The sequence below is a fragment of the Mustela nivalis genome, assembly GCF_964662115.1.
Source record: "Mustela nivalis genome assembly, chromosome: 10".
In the NCBI taxonomy this organism is placed as follows: Eukaryota; Metazoa; Chordata; class Mammalia; order Carnivora; family Mustelidae; genus Mustela; species Mustela nivalis.
In genome coordinates, this window is record NC_139029.1 from 24,131,739 (window position 1) to 24,153,337 (window position 21,599).

Genomic DNA, 21,599 nt, shown 5'->3' on the forward strand with positions numbered 1-21,599 from the left:
TATCAGAGCATTATGTAAATAGAGAATTCTATAGATTTATATAGGAAACACAACCAAAAATTTCATGAAACATTATATATCCTCACAGATACCTATAACATATGTATATTAACATGTGGAAAAAGACCGGAAAGATCATGTTAAAGCAACAGTGTTTACTTCTGGGAAATAAGCCTGGTTTGGAAGCTGTAGACAGAGAAAGCTTGGCCTTACCTGTAATGCTTTGATTTCTTCCTTCCCTTTGTCCTTCCTCCCTCCTTCCCTCCCCCTCTCTCTTTCTTTTTAACAAGGTGTGTTTGTGAATATAATCAAAACTTCACTTTAAAAAAGAAAATTGCAAAAGCAGTATTTTTAGCATGATACAATTTTGGTTAACATATAATAATAGAGTTACATTAACATACATACAGAAAAAATGGGGAAAACAAACTTAGAAGTTGGTCATCTCTGCATAAGGTGGGGTTGGAGATGGGATTATGGGAAAATTTTGACTTTCTATGATGTACTCACAAAAACATCTATAATGATTTAATTTTTTATTAGCATGTATTAGATTGGAAAAAAGTCCAAAATTATGAAAAAAAAAGTTGGTGGAAGAATCTGGAAAAAGAGTTTAGCATAAATGGTTCAGTCAGTCACAGTAGGGAGGCATCCGAGGGAGTTGTTGGGCCTACCTAGGGCCACGGCATATAGTGGCACAGATCGGGAATAATCTGCATAGCCCCAGGTGATGGCTCCTCACACAGGAGAAGGGAATGGATTGGGCTTGTTCCAGGGAAAGTGTGCCAGGAGGAGGGGGTCCTATCACAGGATTTCACCTCAGCAAGGCAGAGCCCCAGTGAGCATAGTCAGGAAACCCTGTGTGGGAGTTAATGGACTTATCTCATTGTGAAGGCTCAAGGGACACTCCTGGGTTGTTACCAGAATCCTCCATCATGAGATAAAAGGAGCTTTGCTGAGGATAATTTGGGCCTGACACTTAGAGGAGGATTCAGAGAGACTAAGTAAGCCTATCAAGGCTGAGGGGAAGTGGCCATCTGGCCACTCAGGGATGTCCTATGGGAACGTTCAGGGAAAATTGTTGGCAGCTGGATCTGGACAGAAGGCCAATGGTGCTGTCGGGCCTTAATCCTGGAAAAACCTTGTCAAGGGGGTTAGATATCTTCATGGGGCCGGAGAGATATGCCACCAAAGGGGAGGCTGCATCTATAGGCCTGCCCACCACCCCTCAGCCCTCCCTGTGTTCTCTCTCCCCCTAAGTAGAAGGCTGGGAATACGGTGGATGTGGGTAAGAGAAGGGGATGGGCAGGAGGGGATGTGCAGAAGGCTACGGGCACTCTAGGTCCTTACCCTGATACTCCAGCTTGAATCCTGGCCTGTTCTGGGAGTGGTCGCTGTGGAAATACAGAGTGGTCTCGTGGGATGTAGAGAGTAGGGAGCCTGGAAGCTCGCTACCACTGAATCTGCCCATCATGCGGCTGGTCTCGTAGGGGCCATTCCGGATCTCTATGAAGTCATGGTTGGGCTCGGTGGAGAAGTTCAGGAACTGGATGTGAGCCCCTGGGAGCAAGATAGAGGCAGACAGTGCCCAAAGCAATAGAGTCCTGCTTCAAACATGTGGCCTCATGGAAGCCTTTCCTGCCAGACCTCACGCATCCCTACTACTGGCTTCCCCCTCAACCGAGATTGCCAGAACATAGTTTGGGGAGACACCATCCAGTCCAGTCTTTTGTCTTGATGCAGTATTGAACTTAAAAATACATTATTCGCTCAGAATGAAGGGCATCGATCATTCCAGAGCTCTGTTCCGAGTCCATTTTATTTTACTGAAAACAAAGCTCAGGGCTAACAATTGATTTGTAGTTCCTAGCCCTACTAGCAATACAAAGATAACTTTGCTAAAATAAACTTTTTACTTAAAAATATCACCACTTAAAAATAACTATACCTAATCAAAAGACATGAACTTCAGTACTGGTATCTTCTAGAATACTTACGATAATTCAGAAATTAGAAAAATACATTGTCAGTGAAGTTTATGCTTTGGGATCTTACTGGATTAATCAAGATCTCCTAACAACCCAATAGGTTAAATGGATCTGATTAAGCCCTTAACTTACATAGTGATATACTCTGCAGAATGGAGATGGGAAGATTGATATTTGTTTATAGCTGAAATGTCCCTAAATTATATTGAGGAAATGTATTTATTGTGCATAGGAAAATATCCATTATGTTGATTGTGAAAACCTAGTTGCAAAGTAGTATGTACTATATAATTCTAATTTTGGTACTAAAAACCCAGAAGAATGTTCATTGATATGAATATCAGATTCACTAATAATATTTACTGAGGATTTGCCGTGCATCAGGGCTGTGATAGGCACTGCTCAGGGATGAACAATATCTATCAGGCCCTTGTCTTCACAGGGGTTACATTTGATTGGTGACGACTAAGCTATAAGTATTATCTCTGCATAGTGGGGTTACAGATGGACTTTAACCTTTTAAACATTTATCACCTGTAGTTTCTAATTTACATAAATGGAGACATAGGTGTGATTTTTTTGCATCTAATTAAATAAATTTTTATTTAAAATTATTAAAAATTAAAGATTTGATTTACAATGTTGAAGACACTTCATATCTCCTGCTCTCTCCCATTTGAGGGTCACTCATGGATCGGGAAGATACCTTTCCAGTTCATGGTTTTAGATTCTTAAATATATGTTTGATTTGTTTGTCTCAAACATGTACATGCATGTTGTTATACTGCACAGGAGGTTTTATAAGCTTTTTTATTCAATATTGTGCTTTTCAAGGTCTATAATTTTATTTTATGAATTATCCAACCACACTATTCACTACCCTATTAATGAACATGCAGATCACATTTCCAAATCACTGATAATTGTGCAGTGAACACTTTAGGACATGCGGTCTACAGCCTACGCATCATCCCAGCACCGTGGGCAGCGTGTTCATCAAAGGGGCTCTTCCCGGAGGATGCCAGATTTCTGAATTGAATGGGTGGGGAAAGGCGTGGGCTTCACTACTGCCATCTGGTGGTAACATCTTATAAATGCAGAAGTTCTGTACACACTGAAACCAGGTGCCATGCTCAGGTCTTCACTGGAGTCCAACATTCACTTGAAAGCAAGGACTTCTGTGATTGCACCCTGCAGAGGGCTTGTTCTCCAGAGGCTGAATAAGCACCCAGGCCTTAGAGTTAGAGAGCTCTGGTGGCTGAACATCAGGACTAACAAGAACAGTGATGTACCTCCCACTTAAACTTCTGATTTCCTTTGGATGTTGTGCTCCCTCCAACTCTCCATCTCTATCTGTTTCTCTCTATCTCTATTGCTCTATCATCTGATATTCTTGTGGTCCATGCCTGGGTGCAGGGCTATGGGGTCTCCTAGCTCCTCTTCCCTCAATCTCTTAAATCTGGAGTTCCCCAAGGCTGCCAAAGCGCTCATCATTTTGTACCCTGATTACGTACCCCCAGGTTCCTCCAGAAGATGGTACAAAGTATGAGACTCCATCCTCTGAAAGGTCACCAACTCCTCTCCTTCCCTCAGAATAGATTTAAAGCAGGCTAGTTCAGTCCCTTTCTCCTGAAAGCCCCTTCTCTATCAGAAGACCCAGTCTTGGCTGAATAGTTCAGAATAAAAAGAGGTGGTTTTCATTCCTGAGGTCATAGACTGGGAGACCACAGGCCTGTGCAGGGGCCATCCCCACAGGACGTTCTGTCCCTGGGAGCAGGGAGGTGACTCAGGCAAGATGACCCATCAGCTCCACATCACCACAGAGCTTTTATCTCTTCAACAGAGATGTTGGGGTTAAATTATATCCCCAGTCAGGAATGAATCATCAGCAATTAAATTTTGTACCCAGACTGATGTCCTCCACACCCCACCAACCCCCATGCCTGGCATACTCCATCTACACACACACACACACACACACACACACACACACACACACGCCAAAACTCCCACTCTTTAATACCAGCCAAAATGTGCATATAAAGAATGCAAAGTCTATATCATATTGACCTTGGCTATATAATTTAATTAGTATGAGAAATTGGATATTGAAGTTAAAAGCACAATTTGAGGTCCAGTCTCTGTTAAAGACTTTTTAAATTCTTTTTCAGCCACTCCTGAGTAATTTCTCATTCTGCAGTCCTGAATTTTAGCTCATTACTCAGATAATAATAATAATAATGGCAATCTTTCAGATTTTCCCTATATTTTATGTTCCCAAAGTGTTCATTCCTAGCATTCTTAACTGGTCTTCACAATTGTACCAGAGGTCAACAGATGAGGAAGTAGAGAGGTGGGGTGCTCTACTACCTTGGTCAAAGTCATAATGAAGGGTCACCAAGGGCCTGGGTGTGCAGACTTACCAAAGCCCACAGGGAGTGCTATCTTCCAGGAACAGTCCATGTTGCTGGGGTAGTTGCCGGGGAAGCCGGGGCTCAGGATCACCCCCTCCATCTCTTCCACTGTGCCCCCACACTGCGCTGTGACAATGAGACCAGACAGAGGGTTAGGAAAGCATGGAGGAGGGTATGGGGTCATGCCAGTGTTTGGGTGCTCCCTTACAGCAGCAGTTTCTGATCCCTTCCCAAGTCATGAACCCCTCTGAGAATCCAAAGGAAGCAACAGTAATCTCCCCTAAATGACTACACACACAGGCAAGATTGAACAAATTTAAGTTCAGGAAGGCACTGCCCAGCCGGCCACAAACCCGGGTTAGGACTCTTGACCTAGAGCTGGCCCTCTGCAGGTCAGTCCCCTTAGTAAGGTCATGCAGCAGCACTGGTCTGCTCCAAGAGGAGTGTGACCATTCTTACGCTATGCCTCAAATCTCTATCACTGTCCAATCAATTCTTCCAAGACTCAAAAGAAAGGCTGAAGGGAGGGGACTGTCATGCACAGAGTCCCCACTTTGTGCCAGGCTCCATGCCGGGCTCTGTGCAAACACTCATCCCATAGGGTTGGTTGGCTCACAGATGAGCCTACCAGGGGCCCACACTTGCTCTCTGTTCATCCTCAGCCAAAGTGACTGTGATTAGTGTTCCATGGGGAGCCAACCATGAGGGGTTAGGGCCACTGACACTCCAGCTGAGGTGATGTCAGAGTCACCTAAGATACAGGGCTAGAGCATGAATACAGCCTGGTCAGTGGACATCAATTCTTTTCTTTTGCAGGAAATGGTTGTGGGAGCTGCAAGGGATTAGCTAGTTAAGGAAACCAGAGAAGGAGGGGGATGGGGGGATCTGCAGGGTCCAAATGAAGGCCTCTGGGGAGAGGGCGACAAACAGAACCATGCCTGGGTTCAGAGTGGTGGTGGGGGGGGTGCTCTGGCACTGACTGTCAAGGTCACCATCCCAACTCTTTCACTTCCTATGTGACTTTGGGCCAGTCTAAACCCCTCCAAACCTCAGTTTCCCCCACCTATAAAATGGAGCTGACCGCAGGACCTACATCATGGGGTGGTCCTTACATTACAGCAGAAGGGCCTTCAAGTCACTTAGAACAGGGGCTGATGCACACAGTAATTGGGTGACAGGCACTCTATTAGCGGTAGCTGCTGTTAACAGGAGTGGTTTCCTCCGCAAGAACTTCGTAATATGGAGTGGGAATGGGCGGAGTGCTTCAGTCTGCCCAGACACATTTCTGGCCACAGAGCAGGCAACCACACCCTGCCCAGTGGTGAGATCCCAGCAGGGAAATGCCATTATGACTAAGGGATGCTCCCTCCCCGCTCATTTTGCTTCTTATCCCAAGGTCAGCCTTGATTTGTACTTTACAGTTGGCGGGGCATCAGAGAAAAGTATGGTTCCATCCCCGATGGTGCCAATCACTTTTTAATCCTTAAAAGCCTTAGTTTTCCCATTTGCAAAAATGAGGGCAACGATACCTCCCCTGAAGAGCTGCTGTGAAGAAACAGGTAGGCCATGACTTGCATACAGTAGACACTCAATAAGTGTTATGTCCTCCCTCCCCAACCCAACCAAGCTAGGCCCTTGTTTCACCAGTAACCCGCCCCCTTTTCTCTAGTGGCAGATTTTATCCACCTGTCCCATGAAAAGTCACAGGGGAAGGCTTCAATTGCCCAGAGTTTCCATCGGGGCTTTGGTCAATTATCTGGAATTAGGATGGTCATCAATGTTTTCAATGTTTTCCGTAATGTTTTCAAACAGGTAAGCCTCTTGTGATACCTCATTTGATGGGCGAAGGTCTGCAGAAGTCACGACCAGCTTGTGTGACAGCCACAAGGCAGCCTACAACGGCTCCCTTTCCAAGAGATCCGGGACACCAAACTGTCCTTTGATTTGAGCTTGATCTCCATGAGATGTCACTGAACCCAGATCTCTGGCAGGAACGGGTATTATGAATGGACTGAGAAGATTGGGGCTCTCTTACCAATACAGAGCGGCGGAGGGTAGTTCCAGCGGCGCACAGTTCCGGGCATGCAGGAGATGTGGGCGTGGCCCTGGAGGGATCAGGAACAGGGGTGGGCTCATTGCCCGCAGGGGCACAATTGCATATACAACCCAGAACAGGGGGTTTGTTCAGGGGCCTTGTGTTGAGCAACAATATACACAAAGATCCACGAACCCTCTGTGGGGTGGGATGAGGCAGAGGGAGAGAGACTTTGGGGAAGGATGCTTATTAACAGCCATTACTAAGGAATTCTCATTACTAAAGTTTCCTTGTGAGACTTCTTTAATTACTAGATTCCCTCCTGGCCTTCAAAGAAAGATTTAATTTTCCTGGAGTCTAATCAAACTGAAACTTTGCAGGAGCCCATTCTGAGGCTGGCTGATGCAAACGCGCCCAAGTCAGCAAAGCTTGTCTTTTGCATGAACAGCTCTGGGAAAGGACAGTGGTCCCTTGGGAACCCGAGGGGCTGCTCCCTGTTCTTCAGTGACTGCAGCTCAACTGGTGAGAGGCTGGTCAAGCACATCTCAGGGGCCTCCTGCTTCCTGCCCGCGGTGTCGAGGGGAGGTACCTGGAGGGCATATCCTGGCTCACACTGGAAAGAGACCACATCATTCACCAGGTAGCGCTCGCCAGTCTTCACCCCGTTACTGGGCACAGCCGGTTCTGGACAGCTGCTCAGGCCCACCGCTAGATGAGACAGAGACAAAGAGAAAGGAGGAGGGACAAGCCCAGCAGGTCAGTGCACCAGTAGGCAGAGGATAATGCTGGCAGCGGGGAGGAGATGGGGCTCCAATCTGTACTTTCTTTGCCCTCTGCCTAGAGACCAGTGCTTCCTAATCCTCTTGCCCTCCAAGCACACAGAAAGTCAGAATATTTGTCCAGCACAGAGGATCAATAGACCAATGCTCCCTGGGGTGGGTGGCCATCAGGCAGGTCATGTACCTGCCCTCTGAGGTCAGCAGAAGGACTCTGGAGCTAGGGGGACGCCCAGCTCCAAACACCCAGACCTCTCTACTCAGCTTCTCCTGCACCATTCCCAGACCCTCAACTTCCCTTCATTTTCCTTGTCTTAAGAGGACAATTCTTGGGGGCAAAGAAGCTGGGGGAGGGGAAGGAAAGGCAAGGAGGAAGGAGAGCAGTTATCAGAGAGAGGCCTCTCAGTGTCACTCAGAAGGCTCTGAGAGGCCCACTCTCGGGGACAGACTGTCCAGAAAAAAATTTGCCAGTGGGTGAGACTCTCTGCTGCCTTATTTCTCCTGTTCTGTTTTTAAGGTGAGGCCAGTTCCTTTCTGGGAGTACTACTGGGGGTTCCCCATGCCTAGCCCCCCACGGTCAACTCTGGTCCTTGCTCACTGCCGGACCTCTTACCACCTCCCTCTCTTTCCCTGACCCTGGGCCATCCTGTGCTCAGAGGCAACTGACATTTCTGAATCTCTCTCCTTGAATCATGGACAGCCTTCCTCAGCAGTCCGAAGTGGGTCCCCATCAAGTGTTATTCAGAATCTCATCCTCTCACTGGATATTCTAGGACTGTCATGATCTTGGCCCAATCACTTTCCAAGATCACCTCTAAGGGCTCTCAAACACTCCTTCATGATCCTTTCTTGAGTTTCAAAGTTAATCTGTACTTATTCACTCCTTATTCTATAACCAGCATTGTACACCGTCTACGCTAGGACATCCATCCTAATCTTCCTCATCGGAGTCTTCCTGCTCTCTGCCCACCCACCATCATCACTGGAGGAGCACTTACTGAGACTTCCCACCAGCAAGGCTGGGGCAAAAGGGGCCCATGCATCATCTTCTGCTCTTCCCACCTCCCTTCCTGAAATCATCCTCATCCAGCTTTGAATTCCCTGTTGGTGGAAACTCACAGCAAGTGGGAGTGGAGCATCTCCTGACTGTGGGATGTGCCCCACAGCGGTCCCTCTGCAGCTGTGGGCACTTAAGGTGCACCAACTAAGATGAGATAAGGTGCACTAAAGAGATCTCTGTGTACTGAGGCATGAGACTGGCGGTGCCGTTTTCCAGGAACAAGGGTGGACAGACTTTATGGTTTGGTCTGATCCTAGGCACCTGCACAGCTCAGAGAGTTTGGGAGCAGGCATCCTCAGCCCTCCTGGTTGATTCCTGGTGGATACCTTCTGATAGCCCTCCTAGTAGATCCCAGATCCCTCAGGAGATACAGGCTCCCCGGGGAAGCCACATGTTATGTAGCAGAAAAGGGATGGGAAGGGCTGGCCAGCCTAGGACACCACCAGCCCCATCTCCTTGTGGAACTGGTGATATGTCCTTGTTCCACATTGAGAGCTGACAGTTGACATGCACATCAGATAACTACATGTGCTTTTTTCCTTCAAAGGAAAATTCACATATAACAAAATCGTAACAAAATACATACATCTTATGCGTACATTTACTGAGTTTTGACAAATGCCTGCATCTGTATAACTCCAACCCCTATCAAAACTACAGAAAATTGCTAACTCCAGAAAGTTCCTTTGTGCCCTTCCCAGGCAATTCCTGTCCTACATGTGCCTGTGTGTGTGTGTGTGTGTGTGTGTGTGTGTGTGTGTGTGTTTTAGAGAGAGAGAGAGAGAGAGAGAGAGAGAGAATATGCATGTGCAAGTGGGGGCAGAGAGGGGTAGAGGGAGAGAGAGAATCTGAAGCAGGCTCCATACTCAGCATGGAGCCAGAGGCAGGGCTCAATCTCAAGACGCTGAGATTATGACCTGAGCCAAAATCAAGAGTCAGACACTTAACCCCCTGCATGTGCTTTTAAGAAGTGAACATGATTCTTGCAAATGAAGGCTGTTTCGGCCTATGTCCAGCTGGGCAAAAGAACCCAAGGACAAGATTAAAATAATATCAAACTGAATTTGAAGTACTACACCTTGGCTGTCTTCTTGTCTCTTTCTCCCCACTCCTCCTGGCACTCTAAGTAAAATGTAACACAACTCAACTCGGTATTTAGTGGGGTGACCACAGCTTAGTGACTGAAACCTACTTAACCACTCGGCAGTGATAGGATAAGGAGAAGCAGAGAGAAAGAAAGGGAAAGGCAAGAGCAGAAAAAAAAAAAAAAAAAAGGAATGAGGAGAAAAGTGAAATCCAAGAGAGAAAGAAGGAGACAGAGAAAAGTCCATTCTAATTTCTCCTACAGTGCACAGCCCTGACTTTATTTAAGCCATGTATGCAACAATGGAGGAATTATTTTTTATCATATGCAATTTATCGCTTTCAAAAGCATATTGCTCCATTTCCATTTCAATTAAATCAACATTAAGTGAGTCATAGCAGCAGCTATGACTTTTCAGTACCCTTCAAAACCATTTGCCTCTACAGTTAATTCTTCCCCTCTGCACCCTCTTTGTAGACTATCAAATATTAAGAGAACAGTAGCTTAACAAAACAAAAATGATTTTGGCTCCTATGAATTTCAGTCGCTTCTGTTTTCCCTCAGCCCTTTCTGCTGTAAGAGGACAGTGCTTGATAAACATCAGCTACAAAGAAAACTACCAGTTCCCTTGAACAAGAACAACAACAAACTGAGGAGAGGTGAATTTTTTTTCTGGGAATGAGACAGCAGAATGAAAAGATATTTATGAAGGAAGTGTATCTTTGGAAGAGGAAAGAAATGAAAATATTTAAGGGAACATTTAAGGACTCCTTAATGAAATGAAATGAAAATACTGGATAAGAAAACAAAATTGGCTAGAACAGAGCAATAGGGTAAAAGGAAAAATGCGAACTTTTCAAGAAACCTAGCATACTTCAGTTTACCAGGAGAGTGAAGACTTTGAGGTCTGCAGGGGGAAGGTTGTTAGAGGTCCCTGTCCTATCCTCTGGCCCTCAGGGTCTTTGCTTCAAGATGTCCCAGGTCTTTCCTGCCAAGTGCACACTTCAGTTCTTTCAGGTTACAACCAACCCAGGATCCAACCAATCCTCTCCTAACCATCTGAATAAAGATCATGTGCTTGGAGACCAGTGGATCATCTGTAGAACATCCAATGCTGACCTTATCAGGCCTCTGGCACCAACTGGGGCTCTCATCTGGAAGGCCTATGCTGTCCAAGATGGTCAAGCCAACTCTGCCTTCCCGTATTCTCACTTCTCATTCCAGCTTAACTCAGGCATCTGCTTCTGTAAGGTCTCACCTGGCCAGGTTTAGTTCCCCTCTTCTGTACTTCCTTAGCTGCTTCAGTTGCACTAAAATTATTGCTCTCTTGTCCCCCTATCTCCCTGGACTTCGTGTGTGTGAGGGCAGGAACCCATATATTATTTATCTTTGTTCTGTGGGTATCTAGCACAGGCTTGCCACATTGTGGACAGTCAGTGTTTCTTCACGACATTGACCTCTCCATCTGTCCCAGGGAGAAGTGACCATGCTTTTCTTTGAATTACTGCTCTACCATCTGGGGACATCCATGAGAGCACCTGGAATCCTGTAATGTGCTTCTCGGTCCCAGTGTCTGCCTCTCTTTAATTGACTTGGAGGGGACTTAATCATCTCGATCTCACCCAGTCCTAGCAACCCCCAGCACAGCACCTGGCATATTATAAACACTCAATAACTAAATGTTGGATGAATGAATAACAGATGCCTCTGCCTACCTATTCTTTTTTAAATTAATTTTTTAACTTTTTAAAAATAAACATATAAGGTATTATTAGCCCCAGGGGTACAGGTCTATGAATTGCCAGGTTTACACACTTCACAGAACTTGCCATAGCACATACCCTCCCCAATGTCCATAGCCCCATCACCCTCTCCCAACCACCTCCCCCTGGTCCCCTTCAGTTTGTTTTGTGACATTAAGAGTCTCTTATGGTTTGTCTCCCTCCCGATCCCATCTTGTTTCATTTATTCTTGTCCTACCTCCCAAGCCCCCCACATTGCATCTCCATTTCCTCATATCAGGGAGATCATATGATAGCTGTCTTTCTCCGATTGACTTATTTCACTAAGTATAATACCTAATCACGAAGCATAATATTCTGCCTACCTATTCTTTCCTCTACCCAGAGGGGAAGGGAATGGCAGGATGTCCCTGGATGAAAACAGTCTCCCCAGTAACCTCTGTCTTTGTTGCCCCACCAGGCACATCCACAGCCTTATTTTTCTAAGAGTTTTTCACTGTGACTACTTCAAGATATTGGAAGCCAAGATGGAAGGTTCTGAGAATGGAGTGAGAAATCTGGTGCAAGAGGAGTGAAGTTTCTCATGAGGACAAGAACTTCAAAGATGGTTACATCATAGAAGCCAGGCTTGGAGAGGACAGGTTTCAGGAGCAGAGGAGAGCACCTGAATTTTCCCTACATCCCACATTCCATACAGGACCTAAGTCAATGATGGGGCTACCTTCCCATTCCTGGAGTGGACACTGGGGAAGTGCACAGGTGTCTGGGTAACAGATACTGGAGTGAGAGTAGTCTTGGCTCCACTACTTACTGGCTGTGCAGTTTTAAGGAGTTACAGGCCTTCTCTAAGCTTTAGCATCTTCCTCTAGGTCTGTGGTAAGGTTTACACGGCATAGAGAATATACAGCCCCAGTGGGCCCCCTGCTCATTGTGTGGGTCCTTAATACCTGTCAGTTCCCACCCCGAGCCCCGTACACTGAGCTGAAACTTTGGATCCTCACTTTTGTACTCCAAGTGGAAGCCGGCTGCTGACACGCTGATATCTGAGTAGAAATGAAGGTAGAGCTGGTTGGAGGTGCTGTTCAGAAGGGCAGGCACGGTTGTTCCTATGGCAAGGAAACAGGGACCATTCATGTTAACCATCTCCAGCCCCCGAGCTCCTTCCCATTTCTCTTGCGTTTGCTACCTGCTGACATTCTGCTCCCAAGATCCTCAAAGGTCACCAGTTATTATACTTGCTACATGACAAATTAGCACTTCCCGCCCGCACCCCCCACCCCAGCCAGGAGTGCTGGGTCTTCTTCAGTGGCCGAGGGAGACAAGACCTCAAACTCTGTGTAAAGTGAGCAGTGGTAGAACCATATGCCAGCAGAAGGGGATGTTCCAAAGGTAGTCGAAGAATTTGGTCTCTTTCCCAGCCATCTTCAAAAAATTCTAAAAGCTATACTACTCTGGATATTCCAGGCAGTGTAGACCATATATATGGTGCATACAACCCTTTTTTGTATCTTGGCAACATGGAATTCTGAAGTCTGAAGGACACGGATGATTACCCGGGACATAGGACAAAAACACACACCACACTCAGTGAAGTCTGCCATTGGAATGGAAATCCGTGTAGCCATTTTGGAAAACAGTTTGTCAGTTCCTCAAAAAGTTTAAATATAGAGTTATCATATGACCTAGAAATTCCACTGTTAGGTATATACCCAGGAGAATTGAAATCATGTTCCACAGAAACTTCTCCATGAATGTTGATAGTAGCATTATTCATAATGAGCCAACAAGTGGAAACAACCAAATGTCCATCAGCTGATGGATGGGTAGGTGAAATCTGGTCTATCCACATGGCAGAATGTTGGTGCATGTTACAACATGGTGAGCCTTGAAAAAATGATGCTAAGTGAAAGAAGCCAGACCCAGAAGGCCACATATTGTAGGATTCCATTTATATGAAATTTCTAGAACAAGCAAATCTATAAAGATGGCAAGTAGGTTGCCAAGTTGTGGTTGCCAAGGGATGGGGGAGGGGGAACTATGGGGAGTGCATGCAAATGAGTTCCTCGTTTATTTTTGGGGTAATGCAAATGTTCTGGGATTAGAGAGCAGTGATAGTTTTAGAATCTTGTGAATATACTAAAAACCTCTGAATTGTATACTCTCTTTTCATTGTAGCATTATTACAGTTTTATTATTGAGCTACAATTGACATGTAACATTATATTAGTTTTGGGTGTGTGACATAGTGATTCAATATTTGTATATAGCATAACACGATCACCAAAATGAGTCTAGGTAACATCTGTGAACTGTACACTTTAAATTGGTGAATTTTATGGCATGTGAATTACATGTCAGAAATAATAATGATGGTGATGATGGTGATGATGATGACGATGATGAAGTCCACCCCTGCCCTCTGAGCTGAGGCCCCTGGAAGGCCCACCTCACCTGAGAAACTCCCCAGCATGGTCACAGTGTTGTCTGCACCATCAAACACCTCCAGAGAGTCCCAGTTTTGTTCTGTGACAAAACTGATGACTTGAATCTGGGAAGGCAGAGGGATTGAACTGTTGGTTAGGCAGCCTGTGTCCATCTGTGTCCCTCCCTCCTCTCTTCTCCATTCATGTAGTTAATTTCAGTACTTAGCACCCACTCTGGAGCTGACATTGTGCTAGGTGCTTCCAATAAAAATGAGATACTGTCCCTATCCGCCCCACCAGGACCTCATATGCCCAGTGGGGAAGACAGTTGTAAAATGAAGGGTCATAAGACAGTGGGGGTACTTTGTTAGGCAGATAACGGGGAAAGGGAATTTCAGGAAGTGGGACTACTTCAGTCTGAATGGACCCCTCCCCATCTCTCACATGTTCCTTGGGTTCCCCACCTTCCTGCCTAGATGACATCAGACATCCTGCAGCGAGAGTCCAGGAACCCACTCCTGGCCCTGCTTGCTGCCTCTCTCGTGGCCTTGCTGCCATAACCAGTTCCAGGGCCTTCTCCACTTGACTCTTACCACTGGGGGAACAGTTTGGCCCCCGCTATTCTCCTGTAACTTGGGCTTCAGGTGTGACACTGAGGTGTGTGCCTGGGGCTTCTCCATGCCTCATCTACTCGCTTTCCCTCTCCTGCAATGTCCCCATCCCCCATCATCTTGAGAAAAGAACCCTTTAAGCAATCAGAAAAATACCTTCTATGACTCTTCTTCAGTCTCTGTATTTCTTTCAGTCCAGGCCCATTTCCTCTTCTGGCTTTCCCCGATGGCCTGAGCTGTTGCCACCCCTTCTCTTTCCTGAGGTACCTGGCTCTTTCTCTCCACACCCCCTAAAGCTTCTGGACCTCGAATTGCTGTGTTTCTCTGCTTGTGGACCTCACCTCCACATCTGGCCTGAGGGGCAGGGACAGGGCTGAAATGTTTCCTCCAGGCCACCTGCCACATTGAGGCCTCCCCTCACCCATACCTGGATACCAGCACCTTCGGGGACCATGATCTTCCACACACAGTTGAGGCTGTTGAGGTAGGGCTCTGGGAAGCCAGGGGACAGGATGGTGCCCCTGCGCTCCGTGAGGTTGCCTCCACATGGCACTGGGAAGGAGGCAGTTCTGGTTAGAGGTTTCTCCAGCTTGTTTTTAGGTTTCCTAAGGGATCCTTCCCCAACACTCCTCCCAGGGCCTCCCAGCCTCTCTTGCTGACTGTTGGCTTCTCCCACAGGCCCCCATTCATGCTCCTTCCATGGCTCCTGTCCCTACAATCCTCCTTCCCATGCATCCAGTTCCCAGCCACCCCAGCTCCACCCCCTTGCTGTCTTTACGCCCAATCCCCAGGACTAGCAATTTGGCCTGAATAGGACACTCTACTTAAGTTATGCTGGTGAGCTGGGGCTGCTGTTGGGTCTCCCTGGCCACCGCTCCCCAGAGTCTCGGTTGTCTAGGTACTCACCCACACAGGTGGGCGCTGATACATTCCACTGGGCCAAGGCCCCGGGTACAGGAAGGCACTCGATTTCTGGGGACCCCTGCAGGGCATAGCCGGAGTTGCAATCGAAGCGGACGATGGCCCCCACGGAGAAGTCACTGCCCAGCCTCTTGCCATAGCGGGGTTCCGGCACAGAGCTGCACTGTGTGGCACTGGTTCGGGGTACCGCTGCAGGGGACAAGGGCACTGAGGGGCAGGCCTCATCCCTCTGGAAACTGGCCCAGGGATGGACACACAATGGTACTAGAGCTGAGACCGTCTGGATGAGACCCTGAGAGGCTCTGGGCACTTTCTCCCAGGACAGGGTAGGAGTTTTCCAGAACAAGGCCCATTTTACTGAAATATATTTGCAGCACAGTTTCTGGAAACCATAGGAGGCAGACTTTTGACCCAGCTGTGTTTGGTGGCTCCTCCATGATGCCCTTTGACTATACTATCAGGGGCCCATGTCCCCTTACAGGGAGAATGGCCCTTCTTCTTCTCTTTGTCCTGCCTTTGGCCTCTTTCCCCAGGTGCCTTAAGACTCTGTCCAGGACTCTACTCTCATGGCCTGAATCTGAACCTCCCCTCACCCTGCCCACATGGCACAGAGTATGCTTTAACCCAGGCCCCAGATATGGCATGCTCCTGTGGCAGGGGAATGCAGCTTCTCCTGGGTAGTGGGATGAATGGGACATGCCTAGAATGGGCCCTAAAGAAGCAGGCATGCTTCTGGACAAGCAGAGGTTGGGGTCTGCCAATGAAAGCCAGGGCACTTTAAGACTTTGCCTTTCAAGACCAGAGAGGAAGGGAACAGACATTGATCACCTGCCCAGTGCAAACTACTCGGAACTCTCTTAACTCATCAGTAAGGTAACATGCTTACCCTCATCTCATAGGTGAGCAAACTGGAGCTCTGAGGGGTGGAGAGGCTGGTGCCCAGTTAGAAAGTGGCAGAGCTGGGATTTAAAACCATGTCCACCTTGATTCCAAGTCTGTGTTTTCTCCACACTTTTACTGTGCTTTGCAGAGAAAACCAAACTCCATGGGAGAAAGCCTAGGTATAAGTCAACGTCCCAATGCCAACAGGACTGTGCCAGACAATGGGGAAGGGAGAGGGCAGGAGTCAGCTTCCCATGTCTGATTTCTTCCTCATTTGACATGGAGTTTGGTCCAAAGCTTGTCTGTTGGGCAAATGGGTACCTAAATTCAACTGAATTTCAAGGAACTGCCTTAAAAATCAATAGCTGCCCTTCAGCACCCTAAGACTAAGGCCCAGACTAAGATCAAAAGTTCCCATTCCTTTGGTCAGGGAGTCACTAAACAACTGAAATTGCCTTCACACCTCTCACAGCTACTTCCTGCATACCTTGGTAGACAAAGTGGAAACCTCTGGCTGGTACTTGGCCTTTGGCACTGAACTTAATGAGAACTTGATTGGAGGTGGCCAGGGGCAGCGATTCTCCTGCCGAGATAAGGGGCGAGGAGGAGAGGAAGACGGTGAGTTCATCGGCCCAGTAGAGAAGATCCTGGCCAGGAAGGAGGGGCTGGCCATACCCCCCACAGAATTTCTTTCCATATCCCAGGTTTTCCTGAAATATAACCTTCCATTTTTACTGTTCAAGATTTGCAGAAGGCTTTAGCATTCATGGTCTTACCTTGATCCATGTTCATTGCGAGGTTGGCATGACAAAATTTCAGTGACCCATTTAATAGGTCAAGAGAGAGGATCAGAAAGATTAAATGACCTTCCCAGAAAGGAGAAAGCTTCTAGACATATGTTGACTTACAAGGATGGGAAGAATGGCCGTTACCAAACTGACTGGTGGTTTTACTTGGAAAACGGACATTAAAAAGAAAAATGACACCAGCTTCTGGGAAGGTGGGTGATGTGAATATGTGAGAGTAACTGACCTTTCCTAGATGCTGTAAAATGATAGATAACCACAGCAATTGTATAATTTAATGCTTATACTAGGACACTTGTGAGAGCCAATGGGTATGTTATTAATTGGGACAACCAAGTGAAAGCTGGGACTGTCACAAGCAAAGCAAGATGTATTGCCACCCAACTGAAAACACACAAATTGGGGAAAATCTGCATGGGTGTAGGATGCCTTTATATCAGAAGATAAAGTTTTAGCTTCTTGTTGATGTGGTACAGATGGACAGAAGTAAAGATAATACCAACTGGACCGACAGCTGTGAAGTGTTGTCCTGTTTAGTCACTCTCTTGAGATGGCTGCAGGACTATGGCTTGGCAGTGGAACAGCTGCTCTGTATGTGGCCCCACACAGCCTTAGGAATACCTGAGATAGCTCCTGCCCACTCCCCCACCCCCACCATCAGAAGGGAAGCTGAGGTTGCAGACAGCCAGGCTAAGTCTCCACTGCCGTGAAGGTGGGAGCTGGGACCTGCCAAGGAGCAACTGGGAAACACATTTGGGGTCCAACTAGTGCTTCCAGAAAGCCCATGCGATGCTACCAGTCACAGAGAGCAGAAAATTTTATATAGCACACTATTTACAGGTGACCCAGATGGCTGAGCCTGGCTAGGAGTCATTGCCCCAGATAATTTCTGGATGCCAAAGCAAAAAGAAAACTCATGAAGCAAAAGCCTCTCTTTATTATCACCACTGTCCCTGGCTCTTTAACAGATGTGAGTAGAACAAAACTCAAATCTTTCATCCTCCCATCCTCTGGCCTGATATGTGGATTAGGACTCCTTTGATCTCTCACAAACCCATTCAACTTCCAACTCTGGATGTACACAGACCTCCCTCTCCATGGATAAGCACATAGTAAAATCCCTGTACAAAACATAAGCTACCAAAGGGTGAAGACCACCTAGAAATCAATGCAAATATTTTTATGTGAACTACAAAAAATAACAGGGAAAGAAATCTCAGAAGATTTTCAATTGTGATTGTCATGAGATTAGATCTCATACTGCATCTGTAAAGTCATAGAGGACAGGTGTGCCAAAGAAAGTTCTGAGATCAATAAAGCCTGCAAAACTGAGAAGCACTAGTACATGATGGCTGTATTCTGTAGAAATTGAACAAAGAAGTGGAGATTAAATTTGGGAAATTCTTCCAGAATGCACAAAGGATAAAGAAATGAAAATAATGATAGAAATCAAAAGTGATATGGAAGATATATCAAAGGAACTCCAATATGCATATATTAAGAATTCTAGAGAGAGAGAGAGAGAAGACAGGAGAAATGGAAGGAGAAGAAATGGTTTACATAAGAAGATAACTTTCCTAAGCTTAAAAAAGACTTGAGCCTCAGACTAAAATTGTTCTCAAAGTGCCAGATGTAATTAATGAAAAGAGATTTCCACTGCAACATATCCTAGTGGGCTTTTAAATTTTAAGTATAAAACACAAAAATATAAAAAGGCATCCAAAGAGAAAAGAATGGGTTACCTACAAGGATAAAGAATCAGATTGGAGTCCACTTTTGTGACATTAACTGTTGGAATGAAGTGGAACAGCAGCTGCGGTTTTAAAAGAAGCTTGTGACCCGTAATTTGGTTTACAATCAAGTTGTCATTTATATGATACATCAAAGGAAAGACATACTCATACATGCAAGGTGACAGAAAGAACTGCAGTGATGAGGCTGTTAAAAAATAAATGAATGGAAATAGGGAAATCAGAAACTTAGGGATAAAGCCAATGAAGAAAATATAGTTAAATCAAAATAATTATTGTCAATGAGAAAGCAAAACTAAATGTAAATGTAAACACTTGTTCTTGGGGAAGAAGTCCATAATTTACAAATAATTACTAATAACATTAATATGAAATATATATATATATATTTAGAAATATCTAAATATATATGAGAAAAACCTTGGAAGTTAGAGATGGGTCAGATATGAATGAAAAAGCAAGGAAGCAAAAGTAAAACAGAAGAAACAAAACCCCACAAAGAACAAAACCAGATGACAGGTATCAGACCAAATGTAAAATGAGTAAGTAAACATCCTCTTTAAAGAAAAGGACTCTCAGAGAAAATGAGGAAAGATCTATCAGGTGAGCACAGATACAAAAATGGTTGGAAACACAAGAAGACAACAAAATATCATAGTTGTAGTGGGATCTTTAAATGCACAGCATTCTCAATCACTGATATATCAAATAGAAAAACAAAATGAAAATTATTGAGTGGTGGTCCTCAAACTTCCCTTCCCCCACTCAATACCACTTAGGGACCGGGGCACACCACTCCCATCACCTCATCAGTGTTTCTTCGAACAAGGAATAACAGATGATTTGAGAATATTGATATTTATACCTATGGGTTCTCTCTACCTACCTATTCATCCATCCATCCATGATATCTATTTCTTTCTATCCATTGGTCTTTTACATCTGTATCTATACCTGTATCTATACCCACATTTATGTATACAGGTCCTAAATGTACCTCTTTCTCTCTGCCTATGTCTAAATTTCTATAACTAAACTCGTATCTCTATCTATCTTGAAAATCAAGAGATTTTGAAAAAGCATCCTACCCCAAGAGATCCTGACTTACATTCCTGGCTGGGTGTACATATGTGGGGTGTTAATATCAAAAACTCATTTCATTGAGAACCACTGATAGAATGGAATTGAATAATAAAATTGAGTAAGATTGGTCTAATGGCTATTACAAAGTTAATTTAATCCTAACAATAGCTCTAGGAGGCAGAAGTTTTCCTCTCAGCATTTTACACTGAGGGAACAGCAGCTAGAGTGGTCAAGGTCTGGCCCCTGCAGCCACCTAGCTGGCAGGGGGCAGGGCTGAGATTAGGGGCCAGGCAGTGAGTGCTGGGCCTGGGCTCCAGTCTCTCTGTGGCTTCTCAGTCCTGCAGAGACCACAGTCTCTTCTGAGATACTTAAGGAATTTAAGAAAATGTCTTTGGCTACTGAGTGGACCTCATTTCATCCCCAGAGCAGAAATGGTTCAGGATATATTCTTTCACCATGTGGCAATAAAACAAGAAATTAACACAAATATTTAAATGTAACAAGAACAAAACCCAAGTTCCTGGAGAAAAAGAAGAGGCAAGCTTGAATGACTTGGGCAAAAGGAGCAAAACAGGATGACAGATTATCTAGAAAGTACAGAGGAAGACAATAATACATGTCAATACTCATAGCATGAAGCCTGAACTATGCTTAGAAGGGAGTGTACTGCTATCCATGTGCTCTTCATTACACAGGGAAAGTAACAAACAGAGCTCTTAGTTCAAGGAGTTAGCACAAGAAGAATAGCATAAACTGAAGAAAACAGGAGGAAAGGCATTATGAAATAAACCCAGAAGTTAATTAATTAAAAAATAACAAAGTCCACAGAAGAACTGAAAAGTAGAAGCAATAAAAAACACAATGATGGGCAAAGAGGGGCACTAAGAATATAGCCCTTGGTGCATAAAGGCAGGGGTTTATAACTGCAAACACAAAGGAGATCCAACAGCATTGGAGTCTATGATATAACCTATGCTGCTGAATTTAAAATAATTACAAAATGGGCTTTTTACTAAAATATAGAATATCCACATTGATATTGAGGTAATATACTTGAATAGTGTAATAACCATGGAAGAAAATAAAAAAGAAAAAACACTGAAAAGGAAGAGATAAAATAATGAGACAAATTTATTTGCACAAGATATTGCTTCTTGCCTTAAGGGCCCAGGAGAAATCAGTTGGCAGTGTTAGCATTATTACAGAGGGCTCATTGACTTTACAAAATGACTATACCAAAAATACCAGTCTTTTAATATAGTAACAGAGCCGAGCTAGAAAATATAGCAGAAGGAAGAGAAGACCCATTCACAGCAGCAACAAAAACAAAAACAAAGCTGCCATGAAATATTTAGGAGTGAAGATAACAGAAAAGAAATATGGCTGAAGTGAAAATTAGAGCCCCTTCCCCAAGGTTATGAAAGATACATCAATGGAGAGACATGTCATGTTCTTGGAAGGGAAGAGGGGTAGCTGTCATAAAGATGTGAGTTCTACCTCAATGAATCAGTAGGTTTAATGGAAGTTCAATGGGAATTCTGATGTCAATTTTTTCAACTTGAGAAGATATTTCTAGGAGTTATTTGGAGGCAAAAAGGAACAAGAACAGTCAATAAAAATTTCAAAAGAAAGTGAGTTTGGGACTTATAGTATCCTATGTTTAAAATGATCATAATATTAAATGTTTTCATAATCTTACATTAAACTTTTGGGCACTGACACATAAATAAACAGACACTTAAAGACATGGATAAAAACTCTAGAAACATATCCTTAACTTCATAAAAATTTAATAGATGTAAATCTGGCATTTTGAAAGTTTTGTTAGGACAACTGATCAACTAAATTTGAAAGGATATGGTTAGATTCTTCATTACAAATAACAAATCAAAATAAATTCCAAAGGTATTAAAGCAAAACAAACTGTAAAGAAGCAAAAGAAAACACAGAATATTTACTTAATCAGCATAAAAGTAAAGGAGAAAACTGTAAAAGAGAATATTGATAGATCTGATATCATGGG

General features: G+C 44.8%; 1 protein-coding gene across 4 annotated transcripts in view; it reads right to left on the reverse strand.

Annotated features, from left to right (window-relative positions):
- CSMD2 (CUB and Sushi multiple domains 2) overlaps positions 1-21,599 on the reverse strand; it is a 607,752-nt gene that overhangs the window by 101,263 nt on the left and 484,890 nt on the right. For all 4 annotated transcript variants that reach the window (XM_082686557.1, XM_082686556.1, XM_082686555.1 and 1 more), the window contains 9 exons: positions 16,424-16,519; positions 15,040-15,243; positions 14,561-14,685; positions 13,551-13,647; positions 12,101-12,205; positions 7,027-7,145; positions 6,438-6,507; positions 4,412-4,528; positions 1,351-1,560 (listed from right to left, as the gene is read on the reverse strand). In XM_082686557.1, the coding sequence (XP_082542683.1) occupies positions 1,351-1,560; positions 4,412-4,528; positions 6,438-6,507; positions 7,027-7,145; positions 12,101-12,205; positions 13,551-13,647; positions 14,561-14,685; positions 15,040-15,243; positions 16,424-16,519 (1,143 nt within the window). The remainder of the gene's footprint in view (positions 1-1,350; positions 1,561-4,411; positions 4,529-6,437; positions 6,508-7,026; positions 7,146-12,100; positions 12,206-13,550; positions 13,648-14,560; positions 14,686-15,039; positions 15,244-16,423; positions 16,520-21,599) is intronic.